This window comes from Gymnodraco acuticeps, unplaced genomic scaffold, assembly GCF_902827175.1.
Source record: "Gymnodraco acuticeps unplaced genomic scaffold, fGymAcu1.1, whole genome shotgun sequence".
Classification (NCBI taxonomy): domain Eukaryota; kingdom Metazoa; phylum Chordata; class Actinopteri; order Perciformes; family Bathydraconidae; genus Gymnodraco; species Gymnodraco acuticeps.
Genome location: NW_022989979.1, coordinates 631,540 through 648,186, shown reverse-complemented (window position 1 = coordinate 648,186; position 16,647 = coordinate 631,540). Strand labels below are relative to the sequence as shown.

At 41.6% G+C, this 16,647-nt stretch overlaps 1 protein-coding gene across 2 annotated transcripts in view; it reads right to left on the bottom strand.

Moving 5' to 3' along the window:
* The window catches only part of klhl5 (kelch-like family member 5), a 63,658-nt gene that overhangs the window by 12,783 nt on the left and 34,228 nt on the right, over positions 1 to 16,647 (bottom strand). For both annotated transcript variants that reach the window (XM_034211564.1, XM_034211563.1), the window contains exons 2-5: positions 15,449 to 15,637; positions 6,229 to 6,365; positions 5,255 to 5,451; positions 3,814 to 4,026 (exon numbers count right to left, since the gene is read on the bottom strand). In XM_034211564.1, the coding sequence (XP_034067455.1) occupies positions 3,814 to 4,026; positions 5,255 to 5,451; positions 6,229 to 6,365; positions 15,449 to 15,637 (736 nt within the window). The remainder of the gene's footprint in view (positions 1 to 3,813; positions 4,027 to 5,254; positions 5,452 to 6,228; positions 6,366 to 15,448; positions 15,638 to 16,647) is intronic.

The following is a 16,647-nucleotide window of genomic DNA, read 5'->3' as shown; positions in this document are numbered from 1 at the left end:
TGCCGAGGACCCGGACACAGCTCTCGCTTTGGGAGTACAGAGATTGGATGGCCCTGAGTAGAGACCCCCTCACCCCATACTCCCGCAGCACCTCCCACAGTAACTCCCTGGGAACTCGGTCATACGCCTTCTCCAAGTCTACAAAACACATGTAGACCGGATAAGCGTACTCCCAGGCCCCCTCCAGGATCCTTGCGAGAGTAAAAAGCTGATCCGTCGTTCCACGACCAGGACGGAATCCGCATTGTTCCTCCTCAATCTGAGGTTCGACAATCGGCCTGACGCTCCTTTCGAGTACCTTAGAGTAAACTTTCCCGGGGAGGCTGAGTAGTGTGATGCCTCTGTAATTGGCACACACCCTCTGAGCCCCCTTTTTAAAAAGGGGAACCACCACCCCGGTCTGCCACTCCTTCGGTACTGTTTCCGACTTCCACGCAACGTTGATGAGACGTGTCAACCATGACAGTCCCTCAACACCCAGAGCCTTCAGCATTTCTAGGCGGATCTCATCCACCCCCGGGGCTTTGCCACTGTGGAGTTGTTTGACGACCTCAGTGACCTCCCCCCGGGAGATTGGTGTTGATCCCCCGTCATACTCCAGCTCTGCCTCTAACATAGAGGGCGGAGTTGTCGGGTTCAGGAGTTCCTCAAAGTGTTCCTTCCAACGCCCTAACACTCCATCAGTTGAGGTCAACAACGTCCCATCCTTACTGTACACAGCTTGGATGGTTCCCTGCTTCCCCCTCCTGAGGTGTCGGACAGTTTTCCAGAACAACTTTGGTGCCGCCCGAAAGTCTTTCTCCATGTCTTCTCCGAACTTCTCCCACACCCGCTGCTTTGCCTCGGCCACGGATGAGGCTGCTGCCCTTCGGGCCTGTCGGTACCTTGCAACTGCCTCGGGAGTCCCCCGGGATAACAAATCCCTGAAGGCCTCCTTCTTCAGTCGGACGGCTTCCCTGACCACCGGTGTCCACCAGGAGGTTCGAGGGTTACCGCCCCTTGAGGCACCTAGGACCTTGAGACCACAGCTCCCCGCCGCGGCTTCGGCAATAGAGGCTTTGAACACCGACCACTCTGGTTCAATGTCCCCAACCTCCACAGGAATGCCCGAAAAGCTCCGCCGGAGGTGTGAGTTGAAGGCCTCCTGAACTTGGGCCTCCTCCAGACGTTCCCAGTTCACCCGAACTACACGTTCAAGATGAGCCGGATTTATTATTAAACATCATTAGAAGTGTGTATACCCGAATGTGTTGGCTGAACAGAAGTGTCAGTGGCTATGTTCAGACATGGCAACTGAGATTCAATACGAGAGAAGTATAATAACAGACCTTTGATATTTTGTTGAAATTTATAATAAAAAATGTACTAACAAACAAACAAAATAACATAACGATAATATTACAAAATACAGAACTTGTTTGAAAGTACAACTTCACCAATAATCACATGTAATCAGAATAACGTTTGTTGACCAGAATATAATTAATCTGTTTTTAAGATTTAGCTGAAGGAACCTGCACTATATCCTCTGGAAGGTTATTTTACACACACTTTTTTTCTGTGCTTTTACCACTGCAAAAAAAAAAATAGTGCAAATAATTAAATTTGGTCACTGAATATAAAATAAATTTTCTCAGCGAGACGTGGAGAGAGTAAAGCAAGCATGGTAAATGGTTAAGCAGCTTACACGGCAGGGTGAACCCTCGCTTCCATTGCACACAATCACTGAGGCACAAATTAGGGTGAACCCTATTTCGACACTCATTTGTGTGCGTGTGTGTGTGTGTGTGTGTGTGTGTGTGTGTGTGTGTGTGTGTGTGTGTGTGTGTGTGTGTGTGTGTGTGTGTGTGTGTGTGTGTGTGTGTGTGTGTGTGTGTGTAAGAAGGACAGAGATAGAAAAACGTGTTTGTCCTCTCCTGTGCTATTTCTCCATCACGCTGTGAAGGCCTGAATGTGGAGGGCGAGATAAGACAGAATCCTGCAGGCATGCCACCTTCTCCTCTCTTTACCTCCTAGTGTGAAGCGATAAAGTATTCCTCTGCGTTGCAGCATGGGCTTTGACCACTTGACAAACACACACACACACTAAGGGTGTGCATATTCTTGTTATGCTTTACTACTCTCTTATTTCCCTTACAATACTCAGGCTGCGGTCAAATAGTCAAAAAAGACTTCAACATATGTATTTTCCTAAACCCTTTTGGTGTTTGGGCTGTTTCTCAAATGGTTACTACAACCATTTTCTTCGATTTTTAAGAGCAACTGATTCACAGAGAAAGAGGTTGTAGTAGTCTCCTTGATGAAGACACCCACAAACACTTACTGCCCTGTCAATATGTTCGGTGCACACTGTCCGATTTATGGCTGACAGATGCTCCTCTGAGAAGATTAGACAGTGTGTGTTTATCAGTGTGTTGCAGTGGTAAAGGAGAGAAGGGATTAAAGGGTATTTATTTGGCACATTGACATCCTCTTAATGAGAAATCACACAGCGGCCGAGATAGAGAGCTGACTAATTGGTTGATGAATATCGATCAACTGTCTGTGTGAGGTTTATAGGTCGCTATATTTGTTTGTTGCTGATCATTAGGTTGCTGAATGTTAATTCATTTATCAATTTAGCATGGTAGTGCTGGTGGGGGATATACTGTTAAAGGCTGAATCCTCCCTCAGCTCTTTGTCTGTCTTGCTTTTGCTCTCTCTGCTCTGGTGCTACTGCTCTACCTCTCCACCAGCGCCATCCGTCTTCTCGCCTGATTACATGTTACAGCTGCTTGTGATTTCAGCTGACTAGGGCAAAGTCGTATATCTGAGATGTTCATACTGTATACCCAACAAGTGCAAACCTGGAAGATGTATGGCCGCACACACAGAGGAGGGAAGGGGAGGAGGGCGCAGGGGGAGTTTTATCTCTATGGTTTCTTTAGTAGGAGAAATTAGTCATGAATGAGAACAAATAATTTAGCTGCAGTTAAGAGAGGCATCACACTTAATTAAGGTCCAAAACACATGCGTGTGGGTGGATGTGTGTGTTTTTGTGTATGTGTGAGGGCAGTAACTGCGGTTCTGCCTCCCCTCTCCACATTACCAGAGGAGAAAGGAGAGATGAAAGAATGCATGCACACACTTAAATACACAAACAAAACAATCACCGGCACATGTGACAGAGTTATGGTTGTGATCTACAGTTAGCATAATGATTATAGTCCCTCTAATTGCCAAATGAGGATTGAGACAAAATGGAGTCAGGAGTATAGAATACAAGTGGGAAGCAGAGAGCTATGGGAAAAGAGCAGCAGATTGGGGAAGACTACAACATTACTATTATTATAGTCTCACTAAGCGATACACCAATTGGTGCTGATACTAACCTTTGGAACAGATGGCTTATTGGCCATGACAGGACATAAATATTGCAGTCTTTTTCTCAAAAAATGCAGAACATCTCAGTGTTTCTGCTATCATTTGTAGTTATTGTTGACTTGGTTTTAAGTTCAACAGCATATCATGTCGCGTGGTTATTAAACCTGCAATAATCAGTTTGCTTCTTGGTGACAAGGGGAACTAGTTGACATTTACAAATGACACATCTTCATCCACCTTCAAGCTGATATGGCAAACTTATCAAAACAGCCAGCAGTTACAGATTATATATAAAGATATTACATTTGATGGAGGTGTAGCAGTAATGGCGACCCCTTTCACATCGATTTGCGCTGTCGTTTGTCACATTGTTATTATATAATTAATTATTGGTTATATCTGCTTAAAGTGGGTCAATTACAACATCAGAATATTCAACAAAGCTCTCACCTGTGGCTGCAACAGCGGCAGTCGGATGTGTGCCAACAGAGAAGGAAGGTGGCGCTCTCGTGTGGTGGTGTCGTGACTAACCCATGTTAGCAAAGAGGTTACCACGGTTTCCTCGTCTGGCACATTTACGTCCTCAGAGGTGAGCAGCCTCTCCATCTCGTCCAATGGGAGCAACAGGAACTCCTGGCCTCCTACCACCTCTAAAAAGTTTTCCTGGTGAACAGAGAGATGAAAAGGTGTAGAGAGAAGAGAAGTAAAGAGTCAGATTCGTTTTGAAATAGGAAGGATGAATTAATAATGAATTGCAGATGAAAAAAGGAGATGAGAGATGGAGAAAAAAAAGGAAGATATGAGTGGAGAAGGGATCAAAGGGCGAGAAGAGAGAGAGGCAAATAGGAAGGAAATGAGGGCTTGAGAAAGGTCAGAGGAAGAAGGGTGGAAAGCTGCGGAAAAAAGGGCTTGGTTGAGCAAAGGATGTCATGATTCTTTAGAAATTGAGAGTAGAGCTGCAATTAAAAGTCATTTTAATTATGGACTCCTAATTTCCTAATTTAACCAATTTATTGTTTGGTTTAAAATGGTTAAAAACATAGATAAAGTAACTCGATAAACACAGAAGATAATCATCACAATGAAGAAGCTGAAACCAGAAGATGTCTTAAATTATTAATTGAAAAAAATAAATAAAATGAAGTTACATTTTCTGACAATCTGAAAATATGACTGATCGTTGTTCTTTATCAACGAGCAAATTAAGATGAGGAAGACACGATTACCGGGAGTACAAATATATCCCCAGTGTTTACCAACATTATGCTAAGTTTTTTTGTCAGCCTCACATAAGGACGGTGACGACAGTAGTTGTTATTGTACCATATAGTTTCCTATTCTCATTTGTGTTTTTTTAATACATCTATTAAATAATTTTGAGGGAATCAGAACCTACGAGAATCAAAAAAGGGGGAAGAAAAACGGTCTAGCCTTCTCTGTATAGCTCTTTCATAATGGCAGTAACAATCCCGTGAGCTGTGTATTAATGAGTGTGTGTGTGTGAGAGTGAATTATAGATGAAGGTAGACACCTAGATAAAGTCACCTCTCTAAATAATTACTTTTTTAAGAAAGAGAGTATCACTGACAGATGCAGACACGCAGAGGCAGGCAGGGATAGAAAAATAATAATTAAGTAAATGGAGGAGCTATTTCACAGTCACCATAGCAACCCTGTGCTAAAAAAATGGCCATTGTGGCGATAATGGTATGTGGTGCATTGTGAATGAGAAACCCATTTTCAATGTCTCACAAAGACTGGAAAATGACCAAAGTCTGATGGAGGAAAACTATCATTATGGACAGAACCACATTTTCCAAAACACGCTTTTTATTCATTTTCTTAAGGTGGCTCTACAATCGCCGGGGATGTAGCCTGGCCGTAAACCCACCATGGTGTAGGAGTGAGCGGCCCTCTGAAGGTCGTTGCAGCCCTGAGCGTCGGCGTAGGAGCGGATACCCAGACAGTTGGAGGGATGGAGCTGCTTCATGAGGAACGAACAGCAGGCCTGAACCACAGAGGACAGCTGCAGCAGGCAGGAGGCTGACAGCAGGGACTCAATGGTGTCCTCCCTCAACTCCAGACGGCCTGAAAACAGAGCGAGGACATGTAAGACAGTTACGGACAACAAAAAGACTGCGTATTTATATCCAAGTGTCTAATATTTGTTATTTAAAAGGTTTTGAGATCAAGAGTCAGACTGCCATCAACTCAAGCAACTGGATATTAAAGTCCTTAATTTTACATAGCACTAGGACCAAAGTCCATTTATTTATCATTGAAAACATGATGGTGGCCAAAGATGACCATGGATAGTCTATAAGATTTTATTTTTACTTGAAATGGCCATTAGTGTTCAATTAATGGCCAATTATTCCTTTCTAAAATGAGAAATGTGTTTTACTGCCCCCTGTATTCTGTATAAGTGTGTTACTTTCAGTTGATACAAACTATTCAGGGTTCTCCCCCATGTCACATCTTATGTTGGAGAGAACATTAGCTAGAGTGGTTTTGTATAGTCTGTTACCGATGGGATTATCCTGACCCAAGTTGTGGCTAACAAATTCATGGCACATGGGATGCTACAGTACAATACATGGAGCTCCATTCGATGTCTGTAGTACTCAGTTACTTTGACCAAATCAAAGTTGTTGTAAGGCTGATGTGAACAATATGTTGGTTGGTCTCCAGTTTCAACCCTGTCAGAGGCACTCCAGATGCTTATTTTGAAAATAGATCAAAAATGTATTATTTAATTTTCTAAAAAGATTCCAAAATAATATCCTTAATCTTAATGGTATGTGCTGTTTGCCTGAAAGTACTACTCAAGTACTACAAAAAAAGGCGATCAGTAAGCCTGTATACCTGTGTATGCATACTGCACCAAGGCCCACAATGCATCAGGGTCCACTCCTTCCATCTTCACCTCGTCCTGCTTGGCCTCCCTCACATCACTGGTGAACATGACGGCAAAGTAGTCGGACACGGATGAGAGGACCAGCCTGTGAGTGGAGAGAGTCAGGCATCAGTCAGAGAGACGGACAGCTGTGATGGAGGAACAGACGACTCTGACCTCACTGACAGGAAGAGGGTGGACTGACAGGGGAAGACTCAGAACAGAGAGGTATGGAAACAACACAGCTTGACAACGCATCGGATTATCGTTCTGTCAACATATCACAGTAGTAGTTTAGTTAACACATGGAAGTCACATTAAAGGCATCAGCATCATTCAAATTCAGTTCTTTCCAGATGATTAAACAGAGATCTAGCTAGCTGTTTAGGAGGTGATCAAAGATGTTTTCTGTTTCATTATTTGACTGCTATTTTTTTTTAACTGCATAGGTCTGAATTATAAAGTAAAAAACATAAAGGATGTTAAAAGAAGTTAAATGTTTGTTTGTTAGTTAAAGGTGGGGTAGGTCATTTTGGAGAAACCAGCTCGAGTGCGCTAGAATTTGAAAATACAACACACACGAACGCGCTCATGACCAATGAGGGCACGAGATAAGTTTGTGCACAGATGGAAGGCTGACAGGCAGGTAGGCCATCCAGTTACTTTAGCCGGGCCGGCTAAAATGATTGGTCGTGCTTTTTACAGGCTTCCACAGATGAAATTGTTTTATGTATTTATTGTCAAAGCATTTAATATATTCATTGCTATCGGGATGTTAAGAGCATTCCATGGAATATAACAAAAAGTGTTTCTGAAATAAATTACATACCCCACCTTTAAGTTTAGTTTAATGATGCCTTTTATCATTACTTCTTTCTATCTCTCCAAAAAAGTAATTGAAAAAAAAACAGGTAATTGAACTAACAGTAAGTACATTAACTGTTATTGTTGCTGCAATAGATGGGATACAATATTTACATTGGTGCTCCACACAGGATTAAAAATCAATCTGCATTTAACAATAAATCACTTGATTCTTCTAAAGAAATGAATTCCCTCCAATTGGCACTATCATTGTAATCTCCTCTCTCGGAGGAAATGTGATTTGAGGTAGAAGAAGAAAACTGTGCTAACAGCAGCCTGGCACCGGCCTCGGGCATCTCCAGATGTTTGTACACAGTGAGCATATTGAGGATAAAGAGCTCAGATGTTTAAACGCTTGATGTGTTCCCCCAACAGCAGTTTTTTTTTGGTATCTAATACACATGTTCATAACTTGTGACATATGGGACAGTGGCCAAACTTAATCTGTTTAGGATTATGTATCTTTGAAAATGGTGCCACATTAGACCATCTCTAAAACTAAACAAATGTTTGACAACGATACACAGTAACAGAAGAGCCTGTTTCTTCCCCTAATGTCATGTTAAAACTCTACACTCGTTTTAAAACAGAATTCAAAATGTCCTTTAACAAATCAATATAGGCTAAAATAAGACACTACCCTAGTCAGATCAAGTCCCTGTATATGGCATATAAAAGACATGCCAATCCCTGCAGCCACAGAGGAGATTATCAATTTGCATGTGTCAATCACAGTGTCCTTGTGCATGTGGTGTTGACTGTGTAATACATGCTAAATGGCAGTGACACATAAAGTAAACCTCCAGATCACTGCAGGGTAAAGTATTATTAATGTCCTAATCTAAGTATGGGTGATAAATTAGAAAGCTCACATTCAAGTTGCGATTGACAGATATGTAACCATGTGTTCACATTTAACGTGTGTATGTTTTATGGAAATGTGTATAACCTCATTACTGAGTGTGACACTGGGACCCTGACAGATAGCCTGAAGCAGAAAAGAGTGGCGTGTGTTTGTTTACAGGAATAATGTAAAAAAAACAGTAACACTATCGTCAGGAGAAATCTGCTCTGCCAGTATTCCAGTCAGGTATCTGTTTCTCTCTCTTTCTCTGACACACACACACACACACACACACACACACACACACACACACACACACACACACACACACACACACACACACACACACACACACACACACACACACACACACACACACACACACACACACACACACACACACACGTTGTATGTCATCCTTATTGTTGTTCTGTTGTTTTTATGTTACATGTGTAACTAATGTCCTGCAGGTCACCCTTGAAAAAGAGATCTTTTGATCTCAAGGGGCTTCACCTGGTTAAATAAAGGCTACAAACAAACAAACACACACACACACACAGTATTTTGACTCCTTAATATTTCATGTGGGTCTAAGTCTGACTTGCAGTGTGCGACACAGGCTATATACAGTACCGGGTTATTTAAACGCAAATGCACCTTGCAGAGGATAGAGACATGACAGGCAGTGTGTCACTCAGTAATGGAAAGGCACAGAGAAGACAAAACGCCAGAGGGAAGAGAGCAGGAAACAGACGAGTTGGACTCAGGAAAGGAAGGATGCTGGAAACTGATCTGTGTCTGTTTGTGTTTGAGTGTGGATGTGCTGCTTGGTGCAGACTGGTTGGAAAAACAGAGAGGGGAACAATAGGAGGACTGGTAGGAGAGATTTACTCAACTATTATCATTTTATACACTTTTTAGGCACACAAATGGAATTGATCTGGAGATGGCAGCATGGTTGTCAGTCTGTCACCACTTCTGTCCAGATTGAAATGTTTCATTGACATTAGGCACAGATATTTTTGTTCCCCAGAGGATGTTTCCTAAAGAACTTTTGTCCTTATGCCACCAGCAGGTTAAAGTCATCCCATATCCAAGTGAAATGTCTAAAAGATTATCGGCTGGATCACCATGCACCCCTCAGAATGAATTGTAATCAATTGGACCAGAGTTTTAGTTCGTCCAACACTATGTTGAGGTTTCTATCATTTTTCAACGTTAAAGATTTTATGAAGGAGGTTTTCCTTGTCCAACTCTTAGTCTAGGGATACAGGGTGTTGTATGCTGTAGAGCAGGGGTGGGGAACCTTTTTCCTTTCAAGGGCCATTTCAATTTTTACAATATCCTCAGAGGGCCGTACAAATTATTGACCTCTGCTTAAAAAAACTAAAATCACAGCCCATTCACTTCATTCTGTGCAAAGAAAAAGCAACCTCTTAATCCAGATATCTCACCATGACTCGTGTATGCATGCACGTGCACGGTGTGGCGTGACCACCAAAACAGAAAGATATGGACACAAGATGTGTGCAAATGTATTTAGTTTCCTATCCATGTGAACATGATTTAAGTGGGGGGGACCTAACCTCCTCTAGGGGGGTCCGGGGGGCATGCTCCAACGGGAAGATTTTTTTTTAAATGTTGAAGTTAAAAGCATCAATCTGGTGCACTTTGAGATCACAATTAGGAGATCTATGGATACATCTCTCAGCACCGATATGAAACAGAACTGGAAGCAGATTTATTTTTCTTTATGAATATTTGACAAATCACTCTCCTTTTAAACTGTATTCTTCTTTATTAATAACAACTTTTTTTTACTGTCATATAGTATTTTATACCAGTTTACTTTATTCTCTTATTTTTTTCTAACTATAATGATCATATAAAGATGTGCCTTTACCTCACTGGTTGGAGAAAAAGCTTCTTATATTCGTTAGCATAGCTAGCTAACCAGATGCTAATAACAACAAAGTTATTGACTGTATGATCAGTGTGAAAGATGAACAGATCGCCACTGGGCTTTCAACTAAAGACACAGCCACGCAGAAGCTGCGGCATGTGTACGGCTCCTTATGGGTACTGCAATTTCTGAAGTGCTGGAGTGGCGTTCTGGTGCTCTCCGTCAGAACTGCACCCCTGTCAGTCGAGACATATACCACGTGATGACACGTTAGGCTCGTGTTGTGTTCAGCAACAACATGACCTTGGCCAGGAAAAACAGGCACTCACTTGTTTAATTTTTTTGCGGTCTAGATTTCTTACTTTTTTGCGTGTGTTTATAAATTATCTCGAGGGCCGTACCAAATTGTCTCGCGGGCCGTATACAGCCCGGAGGCCGGAGGTTCCCCACCCCTGCTGTAGAGGTTTAAGACCCTTGCTAAAATGCTCAATTTAGTTGGTGAACATGGTTAACATTATGTCGGCCAAACATCTAAATGTTATCGCTAATGTTTTTTTTACATATTATTATTTTTGTGTTAAAAACTGACAAAACATTTATATTTTATATAAATAAAAAGGTTAACAAGTTTTATTTATCCATTTATTCATTCAGTCACTCATTTACTTGTTCGCTTATTAGTGACTCCTGTTCTCTTGTCAAATATATTTAATTTGACTGCCAACTCTGCATTTACCTACATATGACAAATAAAGTAAAGCTGAACCACAGTATGCACAAAGTGGGCCCCAAATGCGTAGCTATTGATCTACAACAACAGTACACACGTTTCTGAACTTTTTAACTGAAATCAGTTGAGGTAGCACAACAGAGGTGTCCACTTGAGGGTACAAAAATAGCTTTGCAAGATAGTGTGTTAGTATAGGGCACTGCCCTAGAGACAAACAGTATAATTTAGCTCTACATTTCAAAGAACATAAAGCACAAGTCTTACTCAAAGTGCACAAACAAACAAACTCCAAGAGAGATCTGCAGCTGTACATAGCACAAGTGGCCTATTCAGCATGTAGGTGCTTTTGTTTGTGTGTACATGTAAGACAGAGGAAGAGGGAGAGATAGAGGGTGTCTTTTTTTTTTTTGTTCCCATATAAGCGTTTTATCCTACACATACAATAAATCAATTTCAAACAAAACACCCACTTTAAAACATCTTACTCCCACCCCTATTCTCATACACAAACACAACTTCAGATGCAAACACACTCTTTCACATACACCATTAGCATTCCAGTACTGCTGGGTCTTTTATTTGTCACCATCTGTGCCTGGAGGACTAAATCAAACGAGGCAGAGGAGGAAGGCAATGAGAGCAAAGAAGTCTTTCTGCTGGTGGAGGACCGCTCTTCTGTCTCATCTCTGTGCAGATGGACCCTGCTGCTGCTCCTGTGGCCACATGCCCAGAGAGCAACAGCATAGTGGTGACAAGCATGTGTGTATGTGTGTGTGTTTGTGTTTGATGCATGATTCATGGGCTCAGTTGACTATGTGGTACAGAGATACTATGAAAATAAAAGGTACTTTTATGAGATGAGCATGACTGTGTTGCTACTGTGTGTGTGTGGCTTATTTTCAAACTGTATCCTGTGTGTGCAGCATGTGTCATCATGTGTGTGTGTGTGTGTGTGTGTGTGTGTGTGTGTGTGTGTGTGTGTGTGTGTGTGTGTGTGTGTATGTGTGTGTACAGGCACATGTTCATAAGTGCTGATGAAGATCAATTGCAGTGCTTCTGCATGTGTGTACATAGCAAAAAGCTAAATGTAAATGTTAGTTTTAGGGCAGCAACTATCAATTATTTTCATTCAATTTTTGTTTCTCTATTCATCGAATTATAATCAGGAAGCTAAAACCAACACGTTTATGGCATTGCAATTGAAAGTGACAATTGTATTATCTAAATAGATTATGTATGCTTTACAAAGTCTCCAGCAAGTTTTGGGCCCAAAAGTGGCTTACATAAACGTATGATGATGATGATTAGAGCTTTCATTTAATCGTTCATTCTAGGGATGCTCCGATCGCCAATTTTGGGGCCGATTGCTGGAATCAGTATCGGCCGATACCGATCGCCGATCCGATCGAGTGGGCGGGGCCTAAATGGAAGATTTAAACATCACTTTAAATCTTCCATTTAAAGTGATGTTTAAACTCAGTTAATGGGGCTCATTCACTGGAGCTTCCACAAACAACAATCAACTTAATTATTACATTCAAATGATGTACATTATTCAAGTTTACATTCACTTTGGATAATAACACGGAGAAATGAGCGGAAGCGCTCTCTGTTCCTCTCTCCCTCCCCCCTCTCTCCCCCTCTCTCTCTCTCCTGACAGCCTGTCAGTATCTCACGCAGCTCACTGATCCAGTAATGAGTGACCCGAAGAATAAATATATTTATAACTAGTTTAGCTCAGTAGCGTAGGCAGAAATGTACTTTAGGGTGGGCCTGTAAAAAATAGGGTGGGCCAGATTTTTCTTCTGCGCATCAGAAGCTAACAACAATCCCCGCTGGTACCGGTGGCAGATTACTTTTAGAATACTTTCTTTTTCCATAACAGATGGGTATGTTTTGGTGAACAGGAGACACGTATTTTAATGTTTTAATGGCTTATCAAGAGCACAAACACCACATCTTGGTGTCATTCTGGACAGCTCTCTCATCTGCACCCCACATAACAAACATCACCCGGACTGCATTCTTTGTACTGTCTTAAAACCTTTCCTTAGACTATGTTATGAATTGTAAGGTGTCCTTGGGTGCTTTGAAAGGCACCCCTAAATAGAATGAATTATCATTATTATTTATTATTATTATTCTGAAACGATGTAATAACTTTTAAAACTTTTTCCAGTCACTTGCCCCATGCATTCAGCAGCAGCAGGCCATTCACTTTGATTTGATCAAGTTATAAATGTCATCATTTCGACAAAGAAATGCTACATAAACGTTATCTTGCACATGTTATCTAACCATCTCCGTTTCTAACTTTCAATATATTTTAAAAGAGATCTCTCTCTCATCTGCGTGCGGGGGCGGGCCCTCACACACACGCTGCATCTCTCTCGCTCACAGACATGCTGCAGCGCTGTGCAGTGTGCACACAGTTCTGCCGGTAATGAATATTACATTTTGTGAGGAAACTTTTCCACCAATAATTTCAATAAGTATTCCAAAATGTATTCACTTCAGGTTTACGAAAGTAACTGTAATCAGATTACTCGTTTTTCAAATGTAACGCCAGCTGAATACACTTGATTTTTGTATTCTGATTACGTAACGCCGTTACATGTATTCCGTTACAACCCAACCCTGTGTAGCTATATCTCTCCGGACTGTTCACCAGCAGATGAAAAACACCCACCTCTCTGCCTCTTCCAAGGGACGAGGGAACCGTGCGGCAGAGTTTCTGTTAAAAATGTTTTTCTTCTGACAAGCCCAGCAGCAGGAGAGGTGGGGAGAGGGAGACGTGGGGAGAGGGAGGCGGGGCTATTTCATCGTTATCAGAAAATGATCGTATAGATAGATCGCTGCTAGATGAGGGCAGTGGGGGCTCTTCTTGGAGTCTTGCGGTTTTTTTAAAAACCAAAGTTCATTAGTGAACTTTGAGCCATCATTTATTTTACAGGCAGCTCTCTGCCTCTCTCACGTTATTATGGCGCGCGCCGGAACCAACAATCAGTTTTTACCGTAAATGAGTTCGGTTCAGAGGATAAAGCACATACAACATTAATTAAACTCGATATTTGTTCACTTGAATTTCACTTTGAATTCTTGGATATTCGCAATGGGTGAATACATTTTTTTATAATAATAATAAAAAAATAATTTCAAATAAATGTTTTATTTATATTTTTAAATGCTTTATCAGGGTGGGCCAATGAGTAAACTGGGTGGGCCTGGGCCCACCCTGGCCCTATGGTGGCTACGCCACTGGTTTAGCTTGTTCCAGAGGTAGATAAAATTGCTAAGTGTGTTTGTTAGGTTTAACTCTTCAATTCAAAACCTTTATTTATCCAGGTAAAATTCCATTGAGATCAATGATCTCTTTTTCAAGGGAGACCTGCAGCAGTAGGTTCCACAAGAAGACATAAACAACAGAACAACAAAAGGACATCATACAGCAAAAGGTACAGGGATTACAATTTACATATTTAACCACAAGTACAGGTACCAACAGCATCTGATTTTGTAGCATCCAACCGAGCTTTAAAAACATGTAGTGGTACTAGCTTGGTAATTTTCCATTCTTTTTGCAGACTGTTCCATGTTAGTGGAGCTGCACATCTAAAAGCTTTCTTCCCTAAGACAGTCCTAGCACTTGGCACATTTAATAAAACCACATCATGCGATCTCAGGCAATAAGTACTTTCAATTCGCAGAGAGATCAGGGAGCAGATATAAGATGGTAGTTTATCCAACATGGCTTTGTAAATGAAAAAGTACCAGTGACTGAGCCTCCGTACAGTAAGTGATGGCATAACCGCCTTGGCATACAGGGTACAGTGATGCGTAAGTGCTTTACAATTTGTCAAAAATCTCAGTGCACTGTGATACGCAGCATCTAACTTGCTCAGGTAATTGGCAGGTGCATTCATATATAACAAATCACCATAATCCAGCACAGGTAAAAAGGTCACAGTGACTAGCCTTTTCCTGGCCTCAAGCGAGAAACAGGACTTATTTCTGTAAAAGAAACCTAGCCTAACCCTCAGCTTTTGTGTGTTTCGCTCTGCTCACCGGTCCGGCGGGCGGAGCTGCAGGATTTCTGCTTCACACAGCATTCCGTTATTTTACTGTCTTTTTCGGACACCTTAAAATAATGCCAGACCGGTGAAGCCATTTTGGCGAGCATGTTTTGCCGCGCACAAAGAAAAGTGTCATGTATTTTACGTCATGCGATCGGCTCTCGCGATCGGCATGTTTAGGGAGCACCGATCGATCGGTGGAGAGTGAGTATCGGCCGATCTCGATCGGTGACCGATCGATCGGAGCATCCCTAGTTCATTCTGCAAATATTACAGGAGGTATTATCTCTTATTTTTTACACTGTTGAAGTTTTTTTTAAATAATTTTTAGTTGAATATCTTTTTTATATCTACAAAGGATCTATTAAACCAAAACATTTCTAATCGACAATGAAATAACCATTAGTTGCAGCCCACACATTTTTAACATTTGTCTCAGGGGGGTATTATAGTTTATACAGAATCTGTCGTTGGACCCTCCATCAGACAATGAAAAACTCCCATCGAAACTCCACAGTTAATGGGGAAAAAACTGAAGAAAACTCCCTCTTGCAGGACGGACAGACGTACAATACATTGTGTGTGTAAATTAAAAACATAATACATTTACAACATAAGTAGTCCAAATGCTAGAAAAGACTGTGTCTATATATAAGAAGCAGATGAAAATGGATCCAGGTGGATGTCACCAATCCTCCGGGTGCCATCAAAGAAGTAGTAAGGTGACGTCTTTTATATGCATGTTTGTGTAACATCTTCATTTTTATTAGCTTACCTGTGTGCAGGTATCCGTCTTTCCCCAGCCACCAGTGTGACATCACACAGCTGCCGGGACCTCAGGTAGCCCTCCATTTTGCGGAAGGTGACATCGGCGTGGGACAGAGCAGTGAACATACAATCCTCTGGACATGCACATGGCTCCATCGACACGCATGAGGACAGTGTGGCGCTGCTGTTGGACGTCCTGTCAAAGACGGACATTTACACAAACACACGGACAAACAGAAAGAGACATAAGCTTTGAGTGCATGTGTTCCTGGTGCTACTTTTTAATGTATTCATGACAAAGAGATTGATTGAGCTACACCAGCTGCTAGGGGTCATCCATGTGCCATTGTTTTCCTTGTGCCACATCCTCCTACATATTTGCTCTCTTCCTCTATTCTCAACAGGGTAACAGTTTGTCGCCAGAAGCAGACGAAAAAACTCTATAATGGTCTAATTACCAGGAGTTAATGGACAGATACATTTAGCTCACTTAAAAGAAAAGCTGCCAATTAAATTGCTTTGGGAGCAGAGCCCATAGATGTGCAGTAATTGCTCCCTAATAACAAACAGTTCCCTTGTAATGTTACAATCAGCAAGACATGAAGAAGTGTTTTGGGCCAGGATGGCTTCATCATTCGTTATTCACTGGTGGAAGTGTTGCAGCCCGGAGCTGTCTATATCTTATTCTGCCTGTGCCAGCTGATAGGGTTTGAGTGTGTGAAATGGTGTGTGCATGTGTCTTCATCAAAGTACAGAACCGAAGTATAGCTACCCTGTGAATTACAAGACATCATTGCTCCCAAACCAGCATTTAATTTATGAGAGCCTGGGCTGTATTTCCATTTTTAATTTCGCAGCAGAAGTGGCAGGACTGGCCCTACAGCACAAAGAGATAGGAAATGAGCCGATACTCCACGGATTGTATCATTTCATCTCTGCAGTTAAAGTAAATTCACACGCTTTTAGGGAAGTGGAAGTATGTGTGTGAGTGGTTGCAAATCAAACTGTCCTAAATTACAATTTTACACAGGCATATTCTCGCAGAAATAAACAGAGAGAAAGGAGGACCTGATTCTGGGAAGGCAGTGGAACATGTGGCTGTGTGCACCATAAATACAACATAATCTATTAAAATACAGGATTATAAAACTGAAATAAAGTGCCTCTATTGTGTCCTCTTTCTGTTTTTTTACATTAAACATAAAA